Source organism: Antedon bifida, chromosome 9 (assembly GCF_963402885.1).
Source record: "Antedon bifida chromosome 9, ecAntBifi1.1, whole genome shotgun sequence".
Classification (NCBI taxonomy): Eukaryota; Metazoa; Echinodermata; class Crinoidea; order Comatulida; family Antedonidae; genus Antedon; species Antedon bifida.
In genome coordinates, this window is record NC_136234.1 from 19,504,228 (window position 1) to 19,516,609 (window position 12,382).

A 12,382-nucleotide genomic window follows, 5' to 3' on the forward strand; every position below is an offset into this window, starting at 1 on the left:
AGATTATCTCAGACACATTATTTGATAATAATAATAAAATCACCCCTTAACTAAAATGATACACTCTAGAGAGAAGCAGATCCGATTAAGTTTTACCGCTCTTGGTTTTATCACCCGGGAAAAAGACAAATAAAATCGTTCAATAGAAGCGAAAGTATGACTGTGTGACAAACAACTCGTTATTTGTATACGTTTTCGACATATCTGTAAAGTTTATCATCGAAAAATTACAAAAAAGTGTTTATTTTGTTGTATTTTCATCGACGAAAGATGTTTCGAATTGTGAATCGTTCGCGCACATTTCATCGTAATACCGCCACCTATCTTCACCGAAGTTCACGTGTGTCATCAGGATTTACAACAAAACTTAATCGTTATCAGAATTCGTCTCCTTGCTTATCTTCTTATCAGCCTTTTCGCTTTCAGTCTACGTATCATAGGTCCTCGCCAGTTGTTACAGAAGGAAAAAAAGTTGTCGTTATCATGGACACGGACGAGTTTGCATCGAGAATTCTAAATGGAAAAGAAATTGCACAGTGAGTTTATGGTTTGGTCGAGGAGGTCGACCGATCGATCGAGGGTTTGATTTCTCGTGAGCTGCAGGTTGCTGGTGGTGTGCTGCATGCTGCAAGGCCTAACACTAGCAGAGGCTCTGCAAGCAGCATTGTATTCACACTATCAGAATGCAACTTTTTCCAGGTCTGCCCTAAAGTATTACCCTGGCCCACTAGACTAGTGCAGGGTTAGGCCTAGCTTCCTATAATAATAATAATTTAGAAAATAAATTAGAAATTTTAAATGCAGCATGCAGCTTGCTGAGCAATCACAAACCAAAAATAATAATAGAATTTTAGATAGAATGAATAGAATAAACTTACCGGTTACTAATTAATACAATTTTTTTCAGAGAAATCCGGAAGGAGCTGAAGGCAGAGGTTGCCCGTATTCGGGAAAGCCAACCAAATTTCCAGCCAGGTCTAGCTATCGTGCAGGTACTGAAAATGCTATATTAGAATCAACCTGATCTGTTTAGAATGGTCCAGGGTGTCGCTCGGGAGAAGCAAAAAATAAAAAAATTCCACAGTCTAGTCCCGATCCTCCAAAAGAATCTAAGATGTAATATCTAAAATTTTACGCTTTGGTGTAGAAATTGAGGGGGAAAAAATGTGTCAATGACGGGGTCAATCTCACCTCTTTTTGGTGAAACAACGACGTGTAAAAATAAGTGCTAAACTCTAAGATCAACATTGAATTTACAGTATTTCTTTCTTTTATTTTTCAGGTTGGCAATATGGAAGATTCAAATATTTATATCAAATTTAAATGCAAAGCAGCCGAAGAGGTTGGTTTTATTTTTTCCTTTTCAACAAGCTTTTGATTTTAATAACAATTTTAACATTTCCGGATTTTACTTTCACAATTTATGTACAGCACATGAGGGCCTGCTATGTATAAAATTAACTATTGTTATTTTTTTATCGTAGATTGGTATGATGACTCATCATGTTAAGATGGACAGGTCAACAACCCTTCCACAGGTGGGTTATTTGCATAAATTTCTCACATGATACTTGAGATTGCTTTGTCTATAAAGCTCTGCCTACACTATCAAACTAGTTTGACAAAAAAAGTGTGATGTGCCCAAATATGGTGGTGACATGCCCAAATATGGTAGTGATATGACATCATCATGTTCATATATGGGCACATCACATTTGTTGTCACATAAAGTTTGATAGTGTAGACAGAGCTTTACATACCATGACAAATTAAAAGTCAAATTGTTTTCACACGATTTATTACAATTTATCTCCACTTGTTTCTTAGCTCGTAAACCAGGTTGAAATGCTTAACAATGATCCACGCATTCACGGCATCATTGTACAATTACCTCCAGATTCGGAACATCCAATGGACGAGGGCGTGATTACAAATGCAATTAAAGCGAGCAAAGACGTTGATGGGTAAGAACAAAAGTAAAATGTATAGCCTTCGGGATTCAATGAAGGGGTACTACTGAAGTTACAGAAACCTCTATTAGGGGACACATTCGGGACCCAAAGAAGTGTCCCCTTAAAGGGTGTTACTTAAATAAGGGTTGGCCATTTTTTTACAACATATCCCTGGTTTATTTCAAATGTTAAAAGTGTCCCCTTAATATAAGTTTCTCCATGTAAGGGTTCTACCGCAGCTATTTAATTTTTAAATTATTTTATTTTTGTTTCAGATTAAACGAGTTTAATGTAGCAAAGCTGGCACGAGGCCAACTGGACAAATGCTTCATAGCTTGCACACCAAATGGCTGCCTAGAACTAATCAAACGAACGGGTAAGAAAAAAATATATATAGCTGTAATTGTGTCATAGTGTCTTTCGTAATAAACTACAGTGTAGCCCAGGTCAACAATTATCTATTAGGTCATCTACTAATGTGTTTCATTATCAGTTCTTTGTAACTATTTATATTCTTTTTGTTTTGTTTTTTCTTAGGTATTGATATTCAGGGTAAGAAAGCGGTTGTACTTGGGCGTAGCAAGATCGTCGGTGCACCCATGCATGACCTGTTGCTATGGAGTAATGCAACAGTCACCATGTGTCATTCAAAAACAAAGGATCTTCCAAGCATTGTGGGTATTTGTATCTGGAATTGTACAAGAACATATAAATAATTTTTGTTAATATTTCGATGTTTTAAATGATTTAATTTTATTATATATTTTAGGTATCAGAGGCCGATATTGTTGTGGTCGGAATTCGCCAACCAAAACTTGTAAAGAAGGAATGGATCAAACCAGGAGCGGTCGTTATTGACTGCGGAATCAATCCTATTCCAGGTTTGTTTTTAAAAGTAGATTTAAAGATAAATCGTGTTTAAAATAACATTAGGTACATTTTGTTTTACAATTTTAAATTTGTGTATTTCTTTTATCAAAAAGATGCAACCCGCAAAAACGGCCGTCGTATTGTCGGTGATGTAGATTTTGAAGGCGTGAAGGAGGTGGCGTCTTTTGTTACTCCGGTACCTGGGGGTGTTGGCCCGATGACGATAGCAATGCTGCTGAAAAATACAGTTGAGAGTGCGAAGAGGACAATGGGGTCTGGCTTGGTAAGTATCTTATTTGATGTTAATTTTTCTATAGTATGAACTTGAATGTGGTATTTTCTTTGTATTAATTAAAATACCTCTTTCTACTGTTAGCCACAAGGAGCATGGGCAATGCGGTACCTTCCACTAGAACTGAAAGAGAACGTTCCAACAGACATTGAAGTCTCCAGATCACAGACACCAAAGCATGTGGCAGAGCTTGCACAAGAGCTGAATCTGCTGCCGGAAGAAGTCGACTACTACGGGAAACAAAAAGCAAAGATCTCGCTCTCGATTCTTGATCGACTTGCTGAATCGCCAAACGGAAAATACGTTGTTGTAGCAGGGTACGTTGTGATCATTTATTGGATTATAATAAATAATGATATACAGTAGTAGTATTAAGGGTGCATTTTGTTGCGGCCAGAAGTGTCCCCTTAATAGGTGCTCTACTGTTTTTCAATAATTTTATGATTGTTACGATCGTTTTAAATATTCTCTGAACCCTCAGGATAACACCGACACCACTGGGTGAGGGTAAAAGCACAACAACTATTGGTCTGACGCAAGCTCTGGGTGCTCACCTGAAGAAGAATGTGTTTGCCTGTGTGCGACAACCATCACAGGGACCAACGTTTGGGATCAAAGGCGGAGCAGCGGGTGGCGGCTACTCTCAAGTCATACCCATGGAAGAGGTAAATAAAATATGGCAGTTGTAGAAATAGTCAATATACATTTCTAGATTTATTAATTAAATGTTTATGAATATGAGAAGAAACAAAACTGACATTTGCAAGTATCGATCAAGTCTTTTTCACACGCCCACTTTCTTGTCTCTGTGACTCTTCTTTCAAATGCTCACCAATTCTTTATTTGTAGTTCAATCTCCACTTGACTGGAGACATCCATGCCATCACAGCTGCCAACAACCTCTTAGCAGCAGCCATTGATGCTAGAATCTTCCACGAATCCACCCAAACCGACAAGGCACTCTTCAACAGACTCGTCCCAGAGAAGAAAGGAACGAGAGAGTTCTCTGCCGTGCAGTTGGCCAGACTTCAAAGGCTTGGAATTAGCAAAACAGATCCCAACGAACTGACCGAAGAAGAAGCGGCCAAATTTGCTAGACTTGATATCGACCCTGAAACGATAACTTGGCAAAGAGGTAAACAGACATACCATCATGCAGACATAATAACATAAAGATTTATGTCATATTTAATATAAACTTATGTAGCATAATACAACAGCTGTTCTGCATTTTGTATCACATGAGTTACATAATATAATTTTTATTTAGTGTTCTGTACATCTTTTTTCTTTGTCCCTACCCAGGCAACTTATAAAGTATTGTATTGCGTGTTAAAATTATACTACAGTATTTATACGTGATATTACTTTGCCCAAAAAGTCTCAATACATTTATTTTTTACATTCCTTTTCCATTTAGGCCAGCCAAATGCATTTTGATCTTTAGATAAACATCCTATTTCTGAACTAATTTAATGTTTACTTGAAAAATCAATATGGTAACATGTTCTTGGGTGTTTATTTAGTTTAAAGTTTATTTAATTTTTCTTAACCTAGTAATTGATACAAACGATCGTTACTTACGAAAAATCACTATTGGACAGTCAGCAACTGAGAAAGGACTAACGCGTGAAACGCAGTTCGATATCGCAGTGGCCAGCGAAATCATGGCAATTCTGGCCTTGACGACGGATCTGAAAGATATGCGTGAGCGTCTTGGTAGAATTGTTATCGCCAGTGACAAGAAAGGTCAACCTGTTATCGCTGATGACATCGGTATTGGGGGCGCTCTTACTGTATTGATGAAGGACGCAATTAAACCGAATCTTATGCAGAATCTTGAGGTACTTGTTCTTTTTATATTTATTTTATATGTTATATTCTAAAAATTTGTGACCAGTTGAGTTATTACGTGTTTTAAATTTATTTTGTTAGGGTACTCCGGTGTTCGTACATGCAGGACCATTTGCCAATATCGCTCATGGAAACTCGTCAATTCTAGCTGATAAAATTGCCCTCAAGTTAGTTGGTGAAAACGGTTTTGTTGGTAAGTATAATCTGGAATAAAATCTACCTCCAATCAAAACAAAATTTATGAAATACATATTTTGTAAATAAACTACTATTACTCCAAATCAACATTAGTATCAACTGTATATATAGTTAAAGCTTGGTTCCCACTAGAACGCAACACAAGGACCTAAGCCGCAACGCAAGCGAATTGACCAGTGACAAGGAACGGTTGGATTGGTCAATTCGCTTGCGTTGCGGCTTACATCCTTTTGTTGAGTGCTAGTGGGAACCAAGCTTAATAGTTTATCATTGTTTATATTTCTAGTTACTGAGGCTGGTTTTGGAGCTGATATCGGTATGGAGAAATTCTTCAACATAAAGTGTCGTTACTCTGGACTCGTACCAAACGCTGTAGTGTTAGTCGCAACAGTCAGAGCATTGAAAATGCATGGCGGCGGACCGATAGTTAGTTTATTAAATTATTTTGAATTATATGAATTGCCAAATACTTTAGAATAACCTGTGACTCACAGACTACTGTTTAGGTGGGATTTGCTTTTAGGTTTTTTTCAAGTCATGCAGGGGTGTCACCCTGCCTTAATCACTCAACTTAGTAAATGGATAATTAATTATTATATAAACTAATTGTTTGTTTTTTAGGTTGTTGCGGGAAAGCCCTTGCCCAAGGAATACTGCGAGGAACATTTAGATCTGGTTGAGAAAGGTTTCTGTAATCTCAAAAAGCAGATTGAAAATGCGAGTTTCTTTGGTGTACCCACCGTTGTTGCTATCAACAAATTTGTGTATGTATATTTATTCTGTTCTAATAATTTAATGGTTTAAAGGTTTTTAATTTATATAGCGCAAAATACAAATAGTCTCTGTGCGCTGTGTAGCACAAGTGTGAATATGAAAATGTTGATGTAAAATAAACCACGAAATAGCCTAAGAAAACCGAATAAATTGACCAAGACAACAGAAAAAAAGTCTGAAAACGGAATCTCACATCACCACACTATTTCACTAACTTGTCAAGACAAGCTAGCTATTTATTCACAAGTGTCATAGTGATGTGAGCATCTGACTATCCTGCCTGATAAACAATGAATTTCATCATTAATTTAAGTTAAGTGCTGTAAATAGCATGCTTTGTAAGCACTTGCACATGCTTACTCTCCCGGACAAAAGAACTTAAGTTTAAAATTACATTTATTTATTATAAAATTACATTGCAGTACTGATACACAACCTGAACTAGAGCTAATTGAGAAGTTAGCACGTGAAGCCGGGGCGTTTGACGCCGTTATCTGTACCCACTGGGCTCATGGTGGTAAGGGAGCGGTTGGCTTGGCTGAAAGCCTCAACAAAGCATGTGAACAGCCTAGCAACTTCCAGTTTCTCTACGATGTTAAGGTTTGCTTTGACTCTATTTTGACACTAATGCTTGGTTCCCACTAGGACGCAATCCATCGCTTGTGATTAGTCAAATTACTGAAGCCAACACAATTTTTTACTTAATTGTATTTATTTGTTTTAAATGCAATGAAATAACAAAATAAAAATTTTTTTAGCTCCCTATTGAAGAGAAAATTGCTACGATTGCTAAGAAAATTTACGGTGCTGATGGAATTGAATTATCTGAAGAAGCGAAGAAAAAAATAGAAACGTACACAGCCCAAGGGTTCAACGACCTGCCCATATGTATGGCAAAGACCCACTTATCGCTGTCACATGACCCCACAAAGAAAGGAACGCCAACCGGGTTCACTCTACCAATAAGAGACGTAAGGGCGAGTGTCGGTGCTGGATTTTTATACCCACTTGTGGGAACGGTAAGAACTTCTGTGTAAATTAATTTGAAAAAATCCTCATTTCCGATTTAAAAACATTGTATTATATTATCATGTGATTTGTTCAAAACAGAACCTTTGCTAAAAACTGTTTATATTTAAATTATTCAATTTTTCAGATGAGTACGATGCCAGGGTTACCCACAAGGCCGTGCTTTTACGATATTGACATTGACACAGATACAGAGACCATCTTTGGGCTATTTTAGTCCATAAAAATGTTAAGATAAAGTGGAATACAAATTGGTTGCTACAGTACCTGGTCTGGTTCTATAGCATTGTTGCTGTTCTATAGCATTGTTGCTGTTCTATAGCATTGGTGCGGTTCTGTAGTGGATATAATATATTTGATATCTGTAATATTCTCTAGCCTTTATTAGTTACAGAACATGGCCAAATGCTTTATTCAAAGAAATGTCTTTCTAAAGAAAAACAATTTGTGTTTATTCATATAAAATATTTATCCTAAAATTATAGTACTATTTAACTAATTAATTAGGCATCTTTTGATGAAATTTATCATCCATTTTTGTGTAATTGGAATGATTGTCTAAATAAAAAGAATATAAAAGTATAATTAAAGTTCTAGTTATTATTCATTTATTATTGTAGTAAAAAATGTAGGTACTGCAGTAACTGCAGTAGAATCATTTTGACATCCATATTACAAACTTGTGATTAAAATTCTGCAGTTGAGCCGGATTACGTTGTTTGCAGCCATCAACAAAAACCCAAAAATACCTAATCCCCAAAATAATCTCTTCCACAAAAAGCGTGTGGCCAATATTTCTGGCATAGGAGTGTAACAATTTATCCAAGTTACAAGGAAATACAAACTATATTGATTTAATAACATAAACCACATTCTACAATTACCAAATATGGTAAAACAATATTTCTAATTTATTGCAGTAAAAAAAAGTAACATAACCATTTATTTTTTTACTAAAGTCCTTTAAAAGGTAATCCTTAAATATTAAATTGGTCACTGTTAGAAAATAAATTACGATACATTATTTAGAGTAGTAAACCAAGCCACTAAATATATTGTGTATCGTCCCTCTGAAAAATGTTTTTGTTGAATATGCCGTTTCAATATTAAATTATTCACTTTGACCAAAAATTGATTGATAAAAATATTATTTACCCGATTTATTTACCTGTAATTAAAAGAAAACAGCAGGTGTTTGGTTAAATTTAACTGTCTTTCATTATTTTCATTCGTTTCTTTTGGTCTGTGACAGTAAAATAGCTTAATCAAAGCTTGATTTTATTTATCTTTATTTGTCATGTTTTAGGGACAATACATCTTTAAATGTATTTACATCTATAAAGCAAAACAATTAAAATATAACAATTATACATATATTTTAAAACAATTAACGAACTTTTGTAAAGTTGTATTGCAATTATATATTGGAAAAAATCTTTAAAAATATTTTTGTATTATATGTAATTAGCTACAGTTGCATTTCAGTGATTACTGCAGTAAGTGTGATAATTCTGCAGTAACTTGCTTTTCTATATCCTTCCAGCATCTTTGAGTTCCTCCATCAGCTTCTTTTGATAGTTTTTATGTTTCTCCTTCAGTTCTTCATCATCACGGCAACTCTTTGCCCAGTACGTCAACCCAAGAGCTGGGCGCCATCTAGTGCTTGATCTGAAACCAAAGTGAACTCTACTAAAGCTCTGTCTACACTATCAAACTTTATGTGACATACCATATATGGACATGATGACATCATATCACTACCATATTTGGTCACATCATACTTTTTTTGTCAAACTAGTTTGATAGCGTAGACACTAATCCATTACCTACACACAAAAGTGTGAATGTTACGTCACATACAAAACCGCGAGTTTGAATTAATAAATTTGACTAAAGCAAACTGTAAAAAAGGCTATTATAATAGGTTTTTTGTGACGTGTTCAAATGTATTATATATTTTCTTGTTACTCACTTGTTTTTTCCAGCAACATGAACTGTATATGGATGATGACCCAGCAGTGTACCTAAAAAAATGAAGAACAACTTCTAAATAACAATAAAAAAACACAAAATCCATAGCATGACAAACAAGCAGCCGTTGTCTCACATAACCAATTACAAAAAACATTAGCAACAGGAAAAAATGTATTCAGAAAGTATAGAAAGGTACAGAAATATAGACAATATATGTGTAAATATAACATAGCATAGAAAATGCTCAGTAGTGGATGGGGGAGGGGGAACATGCCTGAGGTACTAACCCAAATTTTCTCTGCTGAAGATACATTTACATCAGGGAATAGGGAAGTGTATCATGGCCAAATGCTACAAACAAACAATACCACCTCATGGCTATCATTTATCAAATGGTATAGCCGAAAATCAGATTGGTCAACAATTTCCCCTGTACATTATTGTTAAGCTTTACGTCACCTTTTTTAGCTGGCATTAACACAGCGTCCTTTTGCATTGACTCAGTATAATCCACAAGAGCTTTGCTGAACCCAAGCTGATCGGTTCGTTTATGTTTCAGTTCGCCGAGTTTGTAGGTCCGCGGTACGTACGACATGGCCCCATTTTCTTCATCAGCGTCATCAAGTGCCAACCAAAATGTAATTCCTAAAAATGTATATCAACTGAATGTAGGTACTTAAAATAATGATAAAGAACCCTATTACCATTAGAAGTTGTTTCATAGGAAAGTGTCCTCTTAATAGAGATGTCCTTTGAATAGGGTGTCCCAAAAGAGAGATTCTTTACTGTATCAAAAATACATGAGAACCCCTCCTTTGGGACACCCTAGTCAGAAGACACTCCTATTGAAGGCCCACTTCCTTGTGACATCAACAAGAGGCAATATATGTTGTTTTAACACTATAGCCAACCCCTATTCAGAGGACAACGTCTAGTCTATTAAAGAGAACTTTTTTAGGTTCCAAAGGTGTCCCTTTAAGGGTTCTACTATAGGTGTACCTCTCTAATCAGGATGCTTACCCTTGTCATGCATAAAATAGATACCATCTTGATGAGGGGGCGTGTCCTTAGCGCCAGGTGGTTTGGAAAAGAACTGAACATTGTTTGGTTCACAATCGACGCCCAGTAGAAGATCTGCTAAACCATTGAATGCAGGAGACTCACTCAGATCCTAAACAAAACACATTAGTATTAGTATTTTGTAACAATTTTTACCATAGAGCTGGAAATTACTGCATTAATTCTGTTGGTAAAAGCTCAGTGCGCTGACAGAAAACCATATTGGCATGGTAGGCCTAAAGCTCTGTCTACACTATCAAACTTTATGTGACAAAATAATGTGATGTGCCCATATCTGGACATGATGATGTCATACCACTACCATATTTGGGAATATCACTACCATGGGCACATGACACTTTTTTTTGTCAAACTAGTTTGATAGTGTAGACAGAGCTTAATAGAATATTTCTATTTTTAATATTATTAAATTATATATTGTATTAATACGATAGTAAAATAACATTTACTTGAAAAAAGTGATCGAAATCAGCCATTCTTTCTAGGCGTATAATAGTACTTGCATCATCCTTCTTCTCAAAGAACGCCCTCTTTGGTGGAAGGTCAGGAACGACATCTTTTCGATACCTATCAAGTTCGGAATTGATGCCAGCTACTTCCTTTTCTGACAAGAAGTCTGACAGCTATATTATAAAATAAATTAAAAACAAAATTATTTTTGAAAAATAATTAAACCTGCTTTTCTATGTTCTGTATTTGATACATTTAAAGTCACAATTGTAGGCCTAATGCTACAGGTACTTTATTTCAATTTTCTAAATTCTATATATATAATAATAAAAGAAATAAAGGCCTAACTATAAATAAGATTCTATGATAATGATATTTAAAAATGTTTTTAGTTAATATTATTTAAGAAACCCTTATTGTGGCTATGTGAAAAAGGTATTATAATTCACTGGCTTATCCATGGAGGAAATATATGAACCTCCATCCATGGTTTATCTAAGTCTAGGCCTATTTAGTTTATACAGTATTGTTGTTAGTAAACAATAATAGGCCGATTTGATGTCCCTACTTCGGGTGGTTAGAATATAAACTTAGTACCAACTCACTAGCCTAGACATTCAATCGGATCAGGTATTTAGTAAACAGTATAACCAACAAAACTTTACCTTTACGTAACCTTCATCTAAAAAGAATTCTCTTTCTTTCTTTTCATCTATTCTTTCTGAGAATTTAGGCCATTCCGAAACCAAACCCTCTCCAGTTTTTATTTTCTTTGCCTTCGGCTCCATTTTGTACACTGTGCGTTTGGACTTTTGTTGTTTATCGATTCAACCATGCGTGACTTTGTGATTAACACGCATCTATTACGTCACTCTTCACCGGTCACATCAGAGCAATCTCCTTGGTCACATGGGTACATTATGGTCGTCCAGTTTATATAAATTTTACAAAATTAAATGATAATATAGGTCTATATATTTGTGTCTCATTATAGAAAAATCTTCTATGATTCAGCTACCTGGACATCGTTCAACTACCTGGAGAACCGGGCTACACTGTAAAAAGTTCGCGAGATAGGCCTATAACCATGCTATAACATTGTAGGGAAATCCCTAGTAATACTACGTAGCGCGCGATCATATTGGAGGAGTCTGACAGTGTTAATATATGCGCACTATTGGTAACGACCGACAGTGATAATAAATAAATTATTTCATACTCCGAATGAAGCCCTTTTGATTGAGTGTGGGCCTACTCATTTGATAAACTCTACGCGACATAAAAACAAACTGTATAGGCTTTACGACTTGTGACAGTGGTTTGATGGCGTATTATACCACTTACATACTTATACCAGGGAGGTATACCTCCCTGCTTATACTACTTATATTACACTTACCTATAAATATAATGTACAGTTTGTTCCAAGTCTTTAATGCCGTTTTCTAAAAGCACAACCACTGAGCAGCTATCTAGAGCTTAGATATGCAGGTGGTATTTATTGTATTGTAGATCCAGGTGTATAATTATGCAAATAATATAAATCTAGGAAAGCCTTCGTTATAATACCTGTTTAAATCAAATCCAAAGGGTGAGAAACTGACAATAATCATTTATACATAAATTTTGTAGGCATCGCTACAGACATTGAAATAGTTATTGTCCAGAATTCTACGATAGGGATCAATTGGTAAAGCACCTGTGCAACACAAAAAAAAACAAATTTCGGGTTCGAATCTCAATCAATACTTTTTTGATCTGTTGAGAATTTTACCTTTTATGAATCATCTTGTATTTTTATGTTATGTTTATGAATGTCGTTTGCATATTTTTGTATTTTTTTTAAAGAGGGCCTCTTCAAGTCAGCTGTAGTACAACTGTTAGAGCTACCCTTGTAAAACAAAGTTGA

At 35.5% G+C, this 12,382-nt stretch overlaps 2 protein-coding genes across 2 annotated transcripts; one reads left to right on the plus strand and one right to left on the minus strand.

Moving 5' to 3' along the window:
* Positions 1–324: 324 nt before the first annotated feature.
* LOC144852206 (C-1-tetrahydrofolate synthase, cytoplasmic-like) lies at positions 325–7,530 on the plus strand. The gene is made up of 19 exons (XM_078709960.1): positions 325–536; positions 908–992; positions 1,283–1,342; positions 1,485–1,538; positions 1,828–1,964; positions 2,228–2,328; positions 2,490–2,626; positions 2,722–2,833; positions 2,936–3,105; positions 3,199–3,431; positions 3,596–3,779; positions 3,964–4,249; positions 4,672–4,958; positions 5,050–5,161; positions 5,453–5,592; positions 5,788–5,930; positions 6,363–6,540; positions 6,699–6,959; positions 7,097–7,530. Exons 1-19 carry the CDS (start codon positions 484–486, stop codon positions 7,184–7,186), a joined length of 2,823 nt encoding a protein of 940 aa, XP_078566086.1. The 5' UTR covers positions 325–483; the 3' UTR covers positions 7,187–7,530.
* A 41-nt stretch (positions 7,531–7,571) lies between these two features.
* On the minus strand, positions 7,572–11,336 carry LOC144852233 (putative alpha-ketoglutarate-dependent hypophosphite dioxygenase). Its single transcript, XM_078710005.1, has 6 exons — positions 11,139–11,336; positions 10,473–10,646; positions 9,964–10,114; positions 9,403–9,588; positions 8,942–8,993; positions 7,572–8,637 (listed from the first exon to the last, which is right to left on the minus strand). Exons 1-6 carry the CDS (start codon positions 11,259–11,261, stop codon positions 8,499–8,501), a joined length of 825 nt encoding a protein of 274 aa, XP_078566131.1. The 5' UTR covers positions 11,262–11,336; the 3' UTR covers positions 7,572–8,498.
* Positions 11,337–12,382: the final 1,046 nt, after the last annotated feature.

Bases quoted from the DNA above. Each gene is read 5' to 3' on its own strand.
- LOC144852206 (XM_078709960.1), top strand. From the start codon at position 484: ATGGACACGGACGAGTTTGCATCGAGAATTCTAAATGGAAAAGAAATT. The intron at 3,106-3,198 runs GTAAGTATCTTA...TTCTACTGTTAG, and splicing joins GGACAATGGGGTCTGGCTTG to CCACAAGGAGCATGGGCAAT. The intron at 3,432-3,595 runs GTACGTTGTGAT...CTGAACCCTCAG, and splicing joins AAATACGTTGTTGTAGCAGG to GATAACACCGACACCACTGG.
- LOC144852233 (XM_078710005.1), bottom strand. From the start codon at position 11,261: ATGGAGCCGAAGGCAAAGAAAATAAAAACTGGAGAGGGTTTGGTTTCG. The intron at 10,647-11,138 runs GTAAAGTTTTGT...TTTATAATATAG, and splicing joins TAGATGAAGGTTACGTAAAG to CTGTCAGACTTCTTGTCAGA. The intron at 9,589-9,963 runs GTAAGCATCCTG...ATACATTTTTAG, and splicing joins CTATTTTATGCATGACAAGG to GAATTACATTTTGGTTGGCA.